This window comes from Chanodichthys erythropterus, chromosome 19 (genome assembly GCF_024489055.1).
Source record: "Chanodichthys erythropterus isolate Z2021 chromosome 19, ASM2448905v1, whole genome shotgun sequence".
In the NCBI taxonomy this organism is placed as follows: domain Eukaryota; kingdom Metazoa; phylum Chordata; class Actinopteri; order Cypriniformes; family Xenocyprididae; genus Chanodichthys; species Chanodichthys erythropterus.
Genome location: NC_090239.1, coordinates 31576376 through 31590283, shown reverse-complemented (window position 1 = coordinate 31590283; position 13908 = coordinate 31576376). Strand labels below are relative to the sequence as shown.

The 13908-nt window shown below is 36.7% G+C and overlaps 1 protein-coding gene across 4 annotated transcripts in view; it reads right to left on the bottom strand.

Moving 5' to 3' along the window:
• The window catches only part of raraa (retinoic acid receptor, alpha a), a 209159-nt gene that overhangs the window by 31746 nt on the left and 163505 nt on the right, over window positions 1-13908 (bottom strand). The window contains exon 1 of one of the 4 annotated variants that reach the window (XM_067369041.1): window positions 12370-13101. The exons of the other annotated variants lie outside the window; for them this stretch is intronic. Coding sequence (XP_067225142.1) covers window positions 12370-12508 — 139 coding nt within the window. The 5' untranslated portion in view covers window positions 12509-13101. Of the gene's footprint in view, window positions 1-12369; window positions 13102-13908 lie in introns of those variants that run through there. 4 annotated transcript variants of the gene reach the window in all.

Sequence of the window (13908 nt, the reverse complement as noted above, 5' to 3'; positions counted from 1 at the left end):
GAGATCAGCTCTTCCTGTGCTGAGGGTCACCATATCAACAACAGCATATGGAATTCTCAACAGACACAAGAGCAGTAACAAATCACTTCAGCTGTGACACACTAGCATGGGGTCCCACTCGAGCCAATCAATAATCATTTGAGAAATCAATGAAACAATCACTTATGAAACGTGTGAATTTGGATAAACCGATAAAATCACTCATCTAACACAAGCTAATCTTCATTAATAGACAAGCTAACCTTCTATCTATCTATCTATCTATCTATCTATCTATCTATCTATCTATCTATCTATCTATCTATCTATCTATCTATCTATCTATCTATCTATCTATCTATCTATCTATCTATCTATCTATCTATCTATCTATCTATCTATCTATCTATCTATCTATCTATCTAAAATCTCTTGAAGCATATAATTCTAGACTGGAGATTCATTTTTGTTTGCCTCTTGAAAGTATAGATAAATAATACAGCCCTTTTTATTGCTTATCAGCCATAATAAAAACATTTAACAATTGGTGGCGGCCAAAGCAGCCTTACTTCATAGTAGAAAGAGATTCAACCAATAAGCTAATAAAAACACAACTACCAGACACCTCTCACCATAGCAACAGTACGGACAACCCATGGCACTGGGTAAACTGACCCCATAACCAAACCTAACTACCTATTACATTTCATAATAAAGTCAATGGGAGACACCTGTGCAATTCATGATGTACTTTTCATGATACTTTTCAGGTAATTTACATTATGCTTTTTTGAATATTTCCTTTCATGTAAATTAGCTGTTTGTGAATGTAAAAGGTCTGCAAAGTTTTAAAGGCCAAAGTGCACGACAAATAAAGATATAAGCTGCATCTGAAATCGAATAAGTAGTATGTCTGAATTCATAGTACTCGAAAAACAGTACGTGAAAAGTACCCGAGTGACTTACTACTTCCGGCGAGATTCTGAAGTGCGCATACACTCTACTTTACTATCCCATGAGCCCATAGGAGAGGATTTGTGAATGGAGTTGAAGGGACATAACTATCATGAGACCGTAACATGGCGGATGTAGTATGTCCAAATTCATTCATACTACACACATTCATACTATATAGAACATACTTTTTCAATGGTCGTGAAGTAAATTTAAATTCAAATGTAATACCTACTTAACAGTACTTGATTTCAGATGCAGCTATTTTCTCCTAAAAGAAAGAATTGATTCTGAACTGCTGAAACGAGTAGTCATCAATTCCAGTCTCATTTCCTGTTACATACCTATAACAAATGTGCATAATGCCAGTCTATGGTCTTCATTACCTTCCCGCGAATGACGTCTACTTTGACCCACCCTCAAACACTGTAGCTAAGGCCTGGAAGAGTTTGGTTCGTGTTGTTGACATGTCTAGAAGACACTGTTTTCAGTGCTGGGAAAGTGGAATCCACTTTATTAAAACGACAAGAATATTTTTGGTGCACCAAAAAAACAAAATATCGACTTGTATAGTGATGGCCGATTTCAAAACACTGCTTCATGAAGCTTCGGATAATAATGAATCAGCATGTTGAATCAGTGGTTCACAGCGCCAAAGTCACGTGATTTCAGCAGTTTGGCGGTTTGACACGTGATCCATATCATGATTCGATACGCTGATTCATTATGCTCCGAAGCTTCCTGAAGCAGTGTTTTGATATCGGCCATCACTAAATAATTTATTTTGTTTTTATGGCGCACCAAAAATATTCTTGTCCCTTTATAATAATAATAAATAATAATAATAATAATAATAATAATATTGAACCACTGTACTCACATGAACTGATTTAAACATGTTTTTAGGACATTAATGGATCTTGAGAGAGGAAATGTCATTGCTGGCTATGGAGGCCTCACTGAGCCATCGGATTTCAACAAAAACATCTTAATTTGTGTTCTGAAGATTAAGGTCTTGCGGGTGTGGAACAGCATGAGGGTGAGTAATAAATGACATTATTTTCATTTTTGGGTGAACTAACCCTTTAAAATAGCACAATAGGGGGATTTTAAGGTATAACCTGCTTACTATGGTTCAGAGAGTGGGTGGAAAATAGTCATGAAAAAATAAACTGACTGTTTTTGGCGCAAGAAACCTTGACTCACTTTGTATGTGAATGGCAAAGAAAAAGATTAAATGAAAAATATGAAAACCCATTTACTATTTTAGGTATAATCCAAAAACATTGTAATAACACACTCAATTCTACATGACAGAAATGTTTTTAAATGAACCAGTCACACAAAAATGTAAGAGTAAAAGCAACAGCAAATTTCAAACAGTAACGCTGCATTCACACGGGGCGTCAGCGTCAACGCTTGACGGAGGGCGTGTCTGAAGCTTGTGTTGACGCGACCGTTATAGTGATTACAGCCAATCACATTACTTTCCGGTGTTGCACGAACGCAGTTGGCTAGCGACTGCTCTAGGGAATTTGCATAGGGCCATCTGATTGGATGACGCCTGCGTTGGCACTTGAAAAGCTGAGAAATCTTCAACTTCTGCCACTTGCAACGCGAGTGAAGCGACGCGACGGAACCCACAATTCAGTTCGGCAACACATGACGTCACCAATTCAAATTAAATGAGAAGCGTTAACGCCGACGCCCCGTGTGAATGCAGCTTAAGCCAAAAGGAAAAATCAGTTTCAGCAAATTTTGCTGATTTTTTCCCCAAGTTATCATAAAATTCCAATATGTCAACAGATTTTTTCTGTTCCTGCTGAACAATATAAACACAACCTCTGAGAAGTATGTCACATCACCCATGCCCATATGATAACACAGATCTCGGGAATGTAACATTGAGAAATAACATTCCTTGACATCCAGAAAAAAAAAAAAAAAAAAAAACACAAGCAAATTGGGAACATTCCTGAGATGATGAAAGGTGACAGTAAGAATCGTATCGCTCCTATAATTTAATTTCAACCCTGTTTTAAGTCTATGTTTCAGTTCAAATTAGAGGACCTCTAAGATAATTGGAGTTTAATTGGAGAGATTACATAAACTCTGAGAACTGTAAAATGAATCTAGTGTCACCAGAAACTAGAAGCCGGTTGGACTATTTTTGCACAGTTTATGACAACATTGGCTGTATTAATGGAGATGTAAGCTTTCGTTTCCCACCTCCATCAACTGATGCTGCACAAAAAGCTGAGTCATTCACATAAACACTGAGTCATCAACTACACAACAGGTTTTCATGAAGACTAATACAAAAGTAATAGAGAAGAATGCAGTACAAGTCCTACTGTAAGGCGGTCAGTTTTTCTGGAATAGGTGTGAGCGATATTGAGGAAAAATCTCAATATTTTCAAAGATTTTGATAGTGATAATTAGCATTGGTTCGGCAGCAAGTCACACTGTCAGTCTTGATGAGTGAATCATTGAGTCATTAATTTGTTCATTAAACCGATTCATTCAAACAGCTGATTAAATTAGGAACAAACAAGGTGTCTTTATGAATGGATCATTGATTCATTTAAAAACTGATTAAAGGATTAGTTCACTTTCAAATGAAAATTAGCCCAAGCTTTACTCACCCTCAAGCCATCCTAGGTGTATATGACTTTCTTCTTTCTGATGAACATAATCGTAGAAATATTAATAAATATCCTGACGCATTCAAGCTTTATAATGGCAGTGAACAGTGTTCACAAGTATGAGCTGAAGAAAGTGCTTCCATCCTCATCCATCCATCATAAACCTGTACTCCACATGGCTCTGGGTGGTTAATAAAGGTTAAAAAAAATAAAATCCATATTTAACAAGTTATGAAGCAAAATATCTAGCTTCCGCCAGACCGCCTTACGTATTCAACTTACAGAAAAAGTGTAACTGACGCGATGCCAGTTAACACTTTCTTCATAACGGAAGCTATATTTTACTTCATAATAGGGCTGCAACAACTTTTCGGTAAAAATCGATAATAATCGATAATGAAATTAATTGACAATGATTCTCATTATTGATTAGTTGGGTCTGCCCACCCTTGCATCAAATTACAGCACTGAATGATGCATTTCTGTCAACAAAATGCATCTAAAAATAGTGGACGAAACAGAGTGAGCTGCAGTAGGAAAGGTGCATGACCCAAGAATGCGTGAATTCTTTATTTTAAGCTTCAAATTAATGCATTAGCGTAATAGCTTGTCCTGTCAGGCGCTTGTCCTGTCAGACAGATGCACATGCGTCCTCAGCGCAAAACATTCATTCTACAGCTATATCTTTATCTGTAAATGTTACAAATTCATGCGAGCATTTCCTATTTACATAAAGGTTTGTCCTGACAGTCTGCGTTAAACTTCAAACTTTACTGAATGAGCGCTGTCAAACAGATGAAACGCGATAAAGAGGGAGACCATTAATATTCAGCACAAAAATATTCATTCATTGAAGTTAAATTTAGATTTAAAAGTCAACATTTCATGCCATTCAAGTATTTTTGTCCCAAATATCAGCACAACTACAAATGTGATATTGATTTTATACAACATTTTAACAAGAAGTTAAGATTGCAAGTTTAGATTTTCAAGCTTTATAATGTAGTGAACGGGATCAATGAGTATGATCTGAAGAAAGTGTCTCCATCCAAATCCATCCATCATGGAGTTTTACCCCCCATATATATTGAATTTGTGTCATCACGCAGTGAAAGCATGCACTTCAAGACATGTTTTGTTTGTTTTTTTTGCAAAGTGAGTGACAGACTTGTCTATTTATGATGTATATAGGCATAGCCCACAAGAATAATAAGCCAAACCTAAACCTAACCCTCCCACAACCCTGTTTACACTAGATTTGTCAGCATAGCAAATTATTCCTGAGCGACAATAAGAACAGCTTCACATGCCTCCCAAGTCAGTTTTGGACATGTCTCCCTATATTTGTGAGGACCTTTTCAAAGAACAATTACAGCCAAACATAGACAACCACACAGTCTCCTTATTTCTATGAACACTTGTGTAAGTTTGCAAACATGTGGCTCATTTGGCACAAAAATACTTCCTGCTCTCAGCCAATCATGCGTCAGTGTCTGTTTGCAGATGTCATTCAAGTTCAGACGAAAGTATTCACTTTCAAGTCTTGTCTTTCCACCAACTCACACACACAGAAATGAGTTTTATACAATTATTCCTGCTCCGTATAATAAAATTCTGATCCTCAGATAAGCTAAAGCAAAACTTAATTATCTGAAGCAGGCATGAGAGTTTGTGTGTATGAGTGCTTTCATTTGGTCCAGTCAGGGATTGTGTATTTAAATGCACATTCCTCTATAAAAAAAAAAAAAAATTTAAGTCTTGCGCAAGTCTCCAAAGTTGGACAGGCTGCATTTCTTTTTGGCCTTAAACACCAGATCAGCATATTAGAATGATTTCTAATGGATCATGTCATGTCTTTTCATTGCAATGATTGATGTAGTAAACCATCTGTTTAGACCTAGCAAAGCTGCTAAGAGATGTTTTCATAGAAAGTGTGATTGTGTACATAGACATGTCATCATCTATACTGTTCAACATGGCACAATAAAACAATGTAAAAATAAAAAAGTGGAACAGACCTATATATTAAATATTTAAATGAGATGAAGCCCGACTCTGTCGCACTGCAGCTATCTCATCATAAGATAAGATCTTATACAAGAACAACTAAAGACATTCGGTTAAAGAAGCAGTAATCGTATCAAAACATTTATGTGCCAGTTTCTCTTTTCTTTCCAAAGACTGATAGAATGAGCTCAGGTTGCATAAGAGTGTATGCTAACTAAACATCTGGTGGATGATTAAAAAAAAAAAAAAAAAAAATCACTTGAAAGAGGGATGTGAGTCATATCTAAAGCCTGGGATACACTGCACGATTTTAGCAATCCTATAAGATCATTACTTTATCACATTGTGCGACATGGATCTATTAAACCTGGGTACGACATGCATGTAGACTGTACGATGATGACACCTATCGAATCGTAGGCTACGATACAAGTTTCCATATAGAAGAATAAAACGTCATCAGCATGCGCTAGTGGATAACAAAAAGACCATGCTGAATCACACTATGGCAGTTGTTTTTATGTGCCGAAAAAAAAAAAAGGAAGTGCCAAAAGAACAAGGGAAAAGAGCTTGAGGTAAGTAGTTTTAAGTTTTAGTGCCATGTCGCGTTGATTTCATGTTGCACTTTTATTGGCTGGTCAGTAGACGAAAGTCGTAGCAGCAAACACACTGTGCGATGATCATGCTGAATTTCTGACACTGACACGTAGGCCATCTTTGGTCGCAAGACCGGGAAAACAGCCTCTCTCACTGTACGGCATGGGACCACTGATTAAGAGCCACGATCACAGAACCAGAAGGGCTTAAAACCAGAATATCATAGAGACTTGGGGTGGGCTCTTGTGACCTGGGTCAGAAGGAGAGCACCACAGAAACCATGACGACTAATATTAACGCGGGTCCTAAAGCACTTGCCCAGTCATAAACCTTCATTCCAGTGATATTCTTTTGAGCTCTTTTGTATTGTGTCATATCTCTCGTTCTGCAGTTTTTTCTTTTTTTTCAAATCTCTGTCTTGCTTGTTCTCTCTCCTTGACCGTCATACGCCCCCCTAATGCTGATTGGTTACATGTTTGTTGTTGGTGTCAGCCCGACTAACTTCCAAACAGTGTTTTTGAAATTCTGCTTACTCCACCTTTAAATGTATCGCATGTTATCGGACAACTGCCAAGTCAAAAATCAAAGTACAATTAATCTTCTGCTTCTTCTACAATGAACTGTTAATGAAAACAGAGAGAGTTCACTCAATCCTGAGAAAGTCCTTCTCAGAACTTAATATCAGACTGAATTCCTGCATATCAGCTAACCATAGTAAAGTCCTATTCAAATCAAGAAAGAGAACGTTCCAACTTTATGGCCTGGTTTCACAGACAGGGCTTAGACTAAACCAGGATTAAATCTTAGTTAAATTAGGACATTTAAATGGATAGTTCACCTAAAAATGAAAATTGTATCATCATTTACTCACCCTCAAGTTGTTCCAAACCTGTATGAGTTACTTTCTTCTGTTTAACACAAAGGAAGATATTTTGAAGACAATTAACAGCACCCATTGACTTCCATAGTATTTCCCCATTTCAAAACAATGGCAATGACATTTTAAGATATGTAAGTGCATGTTGCTTTCAGTTAAAACAGCTCAAACATGTATTTTAGTCTGGGACTGGGTTTAAGCCTTGTCTGTGAAACCGGGCGTAAGAGAATAGCCATAAGTTTAGTGATAATAACACAGAGGGTCAGTATCATTGTCAGTATCATTGACAGTATCAACAATATCATTGGGATCACTTTCAGAGCATTTTTTTTTTTCCTCCAGCTGATGAACGTTCAAATCCAACTGACTTTATAGAACATAACTGCAGTGGGTGCTTACAATGTCACAAACAGAATGTCATTTACTGTTGGTGAGGACACTCATATAATTATCATTCTTGGTGTGAACAAGCCTTAAAGGGATAAACCACCAAAAAAACCCTGAAAACTCTGTCATTTACTCACCCTCATGTCATTCCAAATGTGGTCTCATAAGTAAACAAACTATTTTAAACTCTTTTATGAACATGTTGACTGAATTTGTACGGAAACGTAAGATTTTTAGAAAACAAAAACGCAAGCATGAATGTTCACCCATAAGCCTGTCAGTGGGGCATAAGCAGGTCATACAAAAGCATACAAATTAGATCATAAAAATTCATACGAATTAGCCATCAATTCATCCCAGAGTGTGTTGTCGAAACCTGTGTGCATTTCTTTTTCTGCAGAACACAAAAGACAATATTTTTAAGAATGTTGGGAACCAAGAAAAAAAAAAAAAAATCAACATTTCTCAAAATATCTCCTTTTCTGTTCTACAGAAAAAAGCAAGTAATTCAGATTTGGAATGACATTAATTCCGTAAATGATGACAGAATTGGGTTAACGATCTCTCACTCACCAGCGTCCAAACCCTGTGAATAATTTAAAAATAAAAAAAATTACTAAGTTTCAATCACCAGTATTGACTACTATTTAATGATGTGGAACAAAACACTACATATATTGCTGCATTTTAAGACAACAAGACTGTGTAACAAAAATTTCACATCATTCTCTGTGAATAAAGTGCTAAAGTGTCAATACGCATCCTGTGCTATTAATTTTGTTGAGACAGTGCTAAAAGCTTCCTGTTTATATCAGGAAGTTTATTACTAATAGACAGAATTGAAACTGCCCAACTCTGACCTAAAATGACAAGAACACGAACCACATAAATATACATCACACTTTCATCACCTTTCAAATTCTTAAGTTGTAACTTCCCAAAAGCACTTGAGGGCAATGACAGTTTCAATTCAGCTAGTCAGAAATGTGGAATGTTTGCATAGGTGCACTCATGCACATGGCTAACTGTTCAGTTCACACACAGAAGGAGATGCTGTTTTCTGTTGGAATACACTGCCGGTCACACACACACACAACCACATTTCAATAAGAGCTCAGAGACAACACAACACATAGCACAACAATGCATGCAAAATGTGTGCAAAGGCATGAGATACATGACTAGAATTTAAGAATAGAGAATGTTAGAAAGAACTGTGCACATGTAAAGATGAGCGTGTACAAAGGTCTGTGGGTGCAGCGTGAAGGAGAGAGAGAGAGTGTGTGTGTGTGTGTGTGTATATGAGTGACTGTCATGTGAATAAGAGGCAGCACATTCCTTCACGCTGAGGCGTGTAATCTCTCTGGAAACCCCACCTCAGCGCTGAGAGAAGCCGACTATCAAGGATCAAGTGTGTTTGATCCTGATTGACCCCCTGTAAAGACCCTGAGCCGTCAGTCTGATGAGTGAAACCATACGAACACATTAACACCCTCATTTCTCGCTCTTATTCATGAGTGAGTTATCGTGCACATCACTGCTCAATAAAGGTCAAATCAATGTACTCAGCTACTGGCTGCACAAATAATTAAGCTAACACATTGAGAATATATAATCAAAATCATGTTGATTAGGAAAAGTTTAAGCCCATATCTCAAATACTGTCGCCGAATCACCGTCTTCCATTGTCCAGAAACACAGAAAGTAAAGTGAAGTGACAGACCTCCTTCAAATTGTTCTCCCTATATTTATAGCTGATTATTTGTATAACTTTCTATATTTTTAAACACTTTTTGCTTGGAATCAAATACTGTAATGCTGTTATTCAACTCAGTCTTGGTTAGATTCATGGCATTAAATCAGAAAATACTTCCAAAACCAAGACAGGCAACAAAAAAATAAAATAAATTAAATAAAAATAATAAACTGTTGTTAGATTAGATATGCCAGAAACCACAAATAACATGGGAAATATTATTTTAACATCCAAAAAATATGTTGCAATATATAAACTGTACCAAGTTTCTTTATGAATGTGGTAGATTTCAAAGTTTCAAAGATTTCCAGAAATGTGGGACTGGAATGCTATTGCAAAACAGAAAAATGAAAGCAAGCAAATTGGATTATCATAATTCGAACACTAGTTTTATAAGGTAACCATATTGAAAAAAATATATATATTTGAAATACATTTATTTATTTTAAGTACACTACAAATACATTTACATATTTACATACTAAATATAAATACCCTGAAATTGTACATTTAGTAGACTAAATTGGTATACTTAAAGTCTCCTAAATCGGAACAACTAGTTTTGTATTGATAGTTCACCCAAAAATGAAAATTCTGTCATCATTTACTCACCCTCAGGTTGTTCTAAACATGTATAAATTTATTTGTTCTGTTGAACACAAAGGAGAATATTTTGAAGAATGTGGGAAACTGAACAGTTCTGGGGCACCATTGACTTCCATATTATTTTTTTCCTAGTCAATGCTGACCCAAAGCAACCTGGTTACAAATGTTCTTCAAAATATCTTCCTTTGTGTTCAACAGAACTAAGAAATTTATACAGGTTTGGAACAACTTGAGGGTGAGTAAATGATGACAGAATTTTGATTTTTGGGTGAACTATCCCTTTAATGCACTGTAGTTATGTGGAAGTAGTGCTGAGGTCCAACTAAAAATATACTTAAGTATATTTGATTATGCTAAAATGGAACTATTGCAAGTATACTTTAAGGACACTTTAAATATCTTGCATTTAAAGACTTGCATACTATCCTTACTAATAGTGATATTAAAACACATTTTAGCTTAATTATTAATGTGCATTGTGCTATTTATATTTATATTTATATCAGCATGTCTCAAGCGATATGTCAGTAAATATGTCGTATATGAATTTGTAGAATACTTAGTATGAAATAAAAGATATTTTAAATATATTTTGGTATCGATTTTTTTTCACTACGGAAATTCAGCATATAAAAGCACACTTAAAGGGATAGTTCACCCAAAAATGAAAATTTGATGTTTATCTGCTTACCCCCAGTGCATCCGAGATGTAGGTGACTTTGTGTTTTCAGTAAAACACAAATGATGATTTTTGACTCCAACGATGTCAGTCTGTCAGTTAAATAATGAGTGTCAATGGGAACTCTATCAATAAGAGTCGAAAAAACTTGCTTAGACAAATCCAAATTAAACGATCGGTTTGCGTGAGAAACCGAACATTTATATAATTTTTTACCTCTAAAACACCACTATGTCCAACTGCGTTCAGCACTCGGTTAGTGAGGTCTGATCGCGCTCTGACAACGAAAGTAATGTCTAGCACTCATTGAAGTATAAGCGCAAGACATCACTTCAGTTGTCAGAGCGCGATCAGACCTCATTAACCGAGTGCTGAACGCAGTTGGACATAGTAGTGTTTTAGAGGTAAAAAATAATATAAATACTGTTCAGTTTCTCACACAAACCAATCGTTTCGTGTCTTAGGACATCAATGTGTCGTCACGAGCCGCAGGGTTTAATTTGGATTTGTCTATGCAAGTTTTTTTGACACTTATTGATAGAGTTCCCATTCACTCGCATTATTTGATTGACAGACGGCAACGGTTGGAGTTAAAAATCATCATTTGTGTTCTACTGAAGAAACAAAGTCACCTACATCTCGGATGCGCTGGGGGTAAGCAGATAAAAATAAAATTTTCATTTTTGGGTGAACTATCCCTTTAAAATGGCAGATAAACAGCTGTTTCGTTGCGTAATTCAGTGCTATCAGAGAAGGCCTATAGTGCACTTTACCCAAGAGTGAGGGTCTCCGTGACGACTCAAAGTACACTTGCATATCTTATCCATACGCCTCTGACAAAACTTGCACTTTTGACCAAAATGTACTGATCTTTACTGCAGTGATGCTGTAAAAATGTTTTACCAGAAGAGATGGTACAACTAATGTATGATTACAATCCTAGCCTTGGTTTTGAAAATGTTTTCTTAAAAATGAGATGATTCCTGTGTGAGAGTGGCAGATATTTGGTTCTACAGCTCATCTTCGTTTGATTTGTAGTAGGAGTGTAAAAATGGTTAGAATAAACAAATTTAAGTGTCTTTGTTGGGCAACACAATAGCTGAAAGAATCCAGGACGAGCAAGGCATGTAAAAGTTCTTAACTGAGAAACTAGGTCAGAACTGCTATGCATAATGCAATAATAATGTATGTTAATGTGATTAGAGAATTTTGCATTTTTGTACTGACTGAAGATCCCTGGGTTCTCAATATTGTGAATATTTAGCAGACTACGGTTTCTGAAACTCTTTCAGTGTTTACGTCAATGTTTCTATGTCAAAGGTCACAGATTCTGTGACCCCGTGTGACCCAGGTCACCATCCACAATGGCTCAAAAAACTACAGCACATTAACTCCTGTTAGACTAATGTTTAAAAGCAAAAATCATTCATTACTTTCTCTTTTCATCACATGTATCTCACCATTTTCATCATTAGGTGCGCAACACAATTTCACATTCACAAGTCTCTAGACTAGCCTCTCCGAATTTCATTCAAATTCTCGGTTCCATTAATGTTAACAAGCTGTCATAAATGGTCATAAACAGCTTTATATGAATGACTAGATATTAGGTTGTTCTCTTTACAAGCTGGTTGGTAAGAAATAAACGAACGTGTTCAATCCAAAGGGGAAATCTGCATGGTGCTGTATGCAGACAGAAGCAGCAGTGTGTGCGTGTGCGCGCGCCCGTGTTTGTGTATAAGTGGGTCAACCAGCTGAATTTAAATACCAGTAGCCCATATGAATGACTGACACAGACTGAATCAGATCAGCTAAACTAGAATGCACTCTAGTTAAGGAGATTCTAGAAACAAAGCGTTTTGCTGAATGAAAGTGCACGTACAGTGGTTGGATCCGCTCCAGTGCTGATGTCTGATGGATGAGCTGAAGGGATGGGGCATCTTGTCCGGGATCAGACATCCTCTGCTCTGATTATAGTAATCCATCATGAGGAAAGGGTTCACATCCACACTCTCATACATGATCAGATCGGACTCAATGAAACAGCCACGACTATACACTTCAACATAGAGCTTTAACAGAGAGATGGATCCATCCCAGATATTCCCAGAGGAGATCACGAACTACAGAAGCGAGTAAAACTAAAGCTGAAGTGCGTGTGCATGGTCAGAGATCCGCTACGGTCCGATTAATGTCCGCTAAAATACTTTTTGCAAAAATACATTCACATAAAGGATCAACAATGTCCTTGTTTCAAAATGCAATGTGTGTCTTTCAGACAACATACACTGTGTTCCTTCTTATTCCAAATCTTGATCGGTTAATTAATATAATAAAATACAGAATGGACGAGGCATCAATAAATCCATGAAATGTTCAGTTCAGTGTTGAAATGTGAGTTTGGTCCAGTATTATTCGCGAAGCTCCGATTTGTGTGATTATTTTGTCTCGCTTGTCTCTCCGTGATATTATCAAACTCGTGCAGCAATGTTAAAGAGGTTCATTTTAAGTGTCTCGTGTCCTCCCGGTTAGAAACAGCACACAGACGCGCGTTTAATCAGCTTGTGTGTCTGTCGGTGTTGTTAATCCGCGCGGCCACCGTGTGTTCACGCTCGCGGAGCTGCTGAGAGTGTGAGAAGATCTTGACGAGCGCGAGCAGCTGTCTATAAGCACCGCCCATTAGCGGTGACGAACCAAGTGACTGCGTTCAGACCCCGCCCACATGTACATTTCTGCCATTAATCTCCGCCCGCCTTAACGTCTCTATCTCCAAAGTCCCGCCCACATTACGTCTCTTTCACTTTTAATAGGTCGAACTAAATAATTATTATTTTTTTTTTATTTTTTTTTTTTTTCCGAATAGCAGGCATAAAATGTCACTGCAATAAATAAATAAGAAAACAGCTCAACCATGGTGTTAGCATGGTATCTATCCATCCATCTGAGATGAGCTTTATTAATTGTTCTGACTAAACCAGTCAGTAGTAGGCTAAGTATTTGAAAAAAGAAAAAAAAAGTTCTCCATATAATGTTTTCATTCATTACAAATGTACACTATCAGAACTCCACACTATTAAACATTATCCCAAACCCCATTTGATCAGTTCTTCATTCCAGGACATATAATAAATGTTTGAATTTAGATTAAATATAGTTTGATTTTTTTAAGAATACACCTAACTGAAGAATAAACCGCATACTATATACTCCAGCTGTATTTTCAGTATGTTTTATTCTGTTATTCTGGAGTCAATTTGACCTTCAAACAAAAATGTTGTAATGAATAACAAGCAACAATGTTATTTAAAAAGATCGTGCATACTTTATGGTAGCTCATCATTCAATATTTGAAAAGCCAAGGTTATTGTTGAAATGACTATATGCGTACAGCAGAGATCTCATGGGACCCCAAACAGAACGG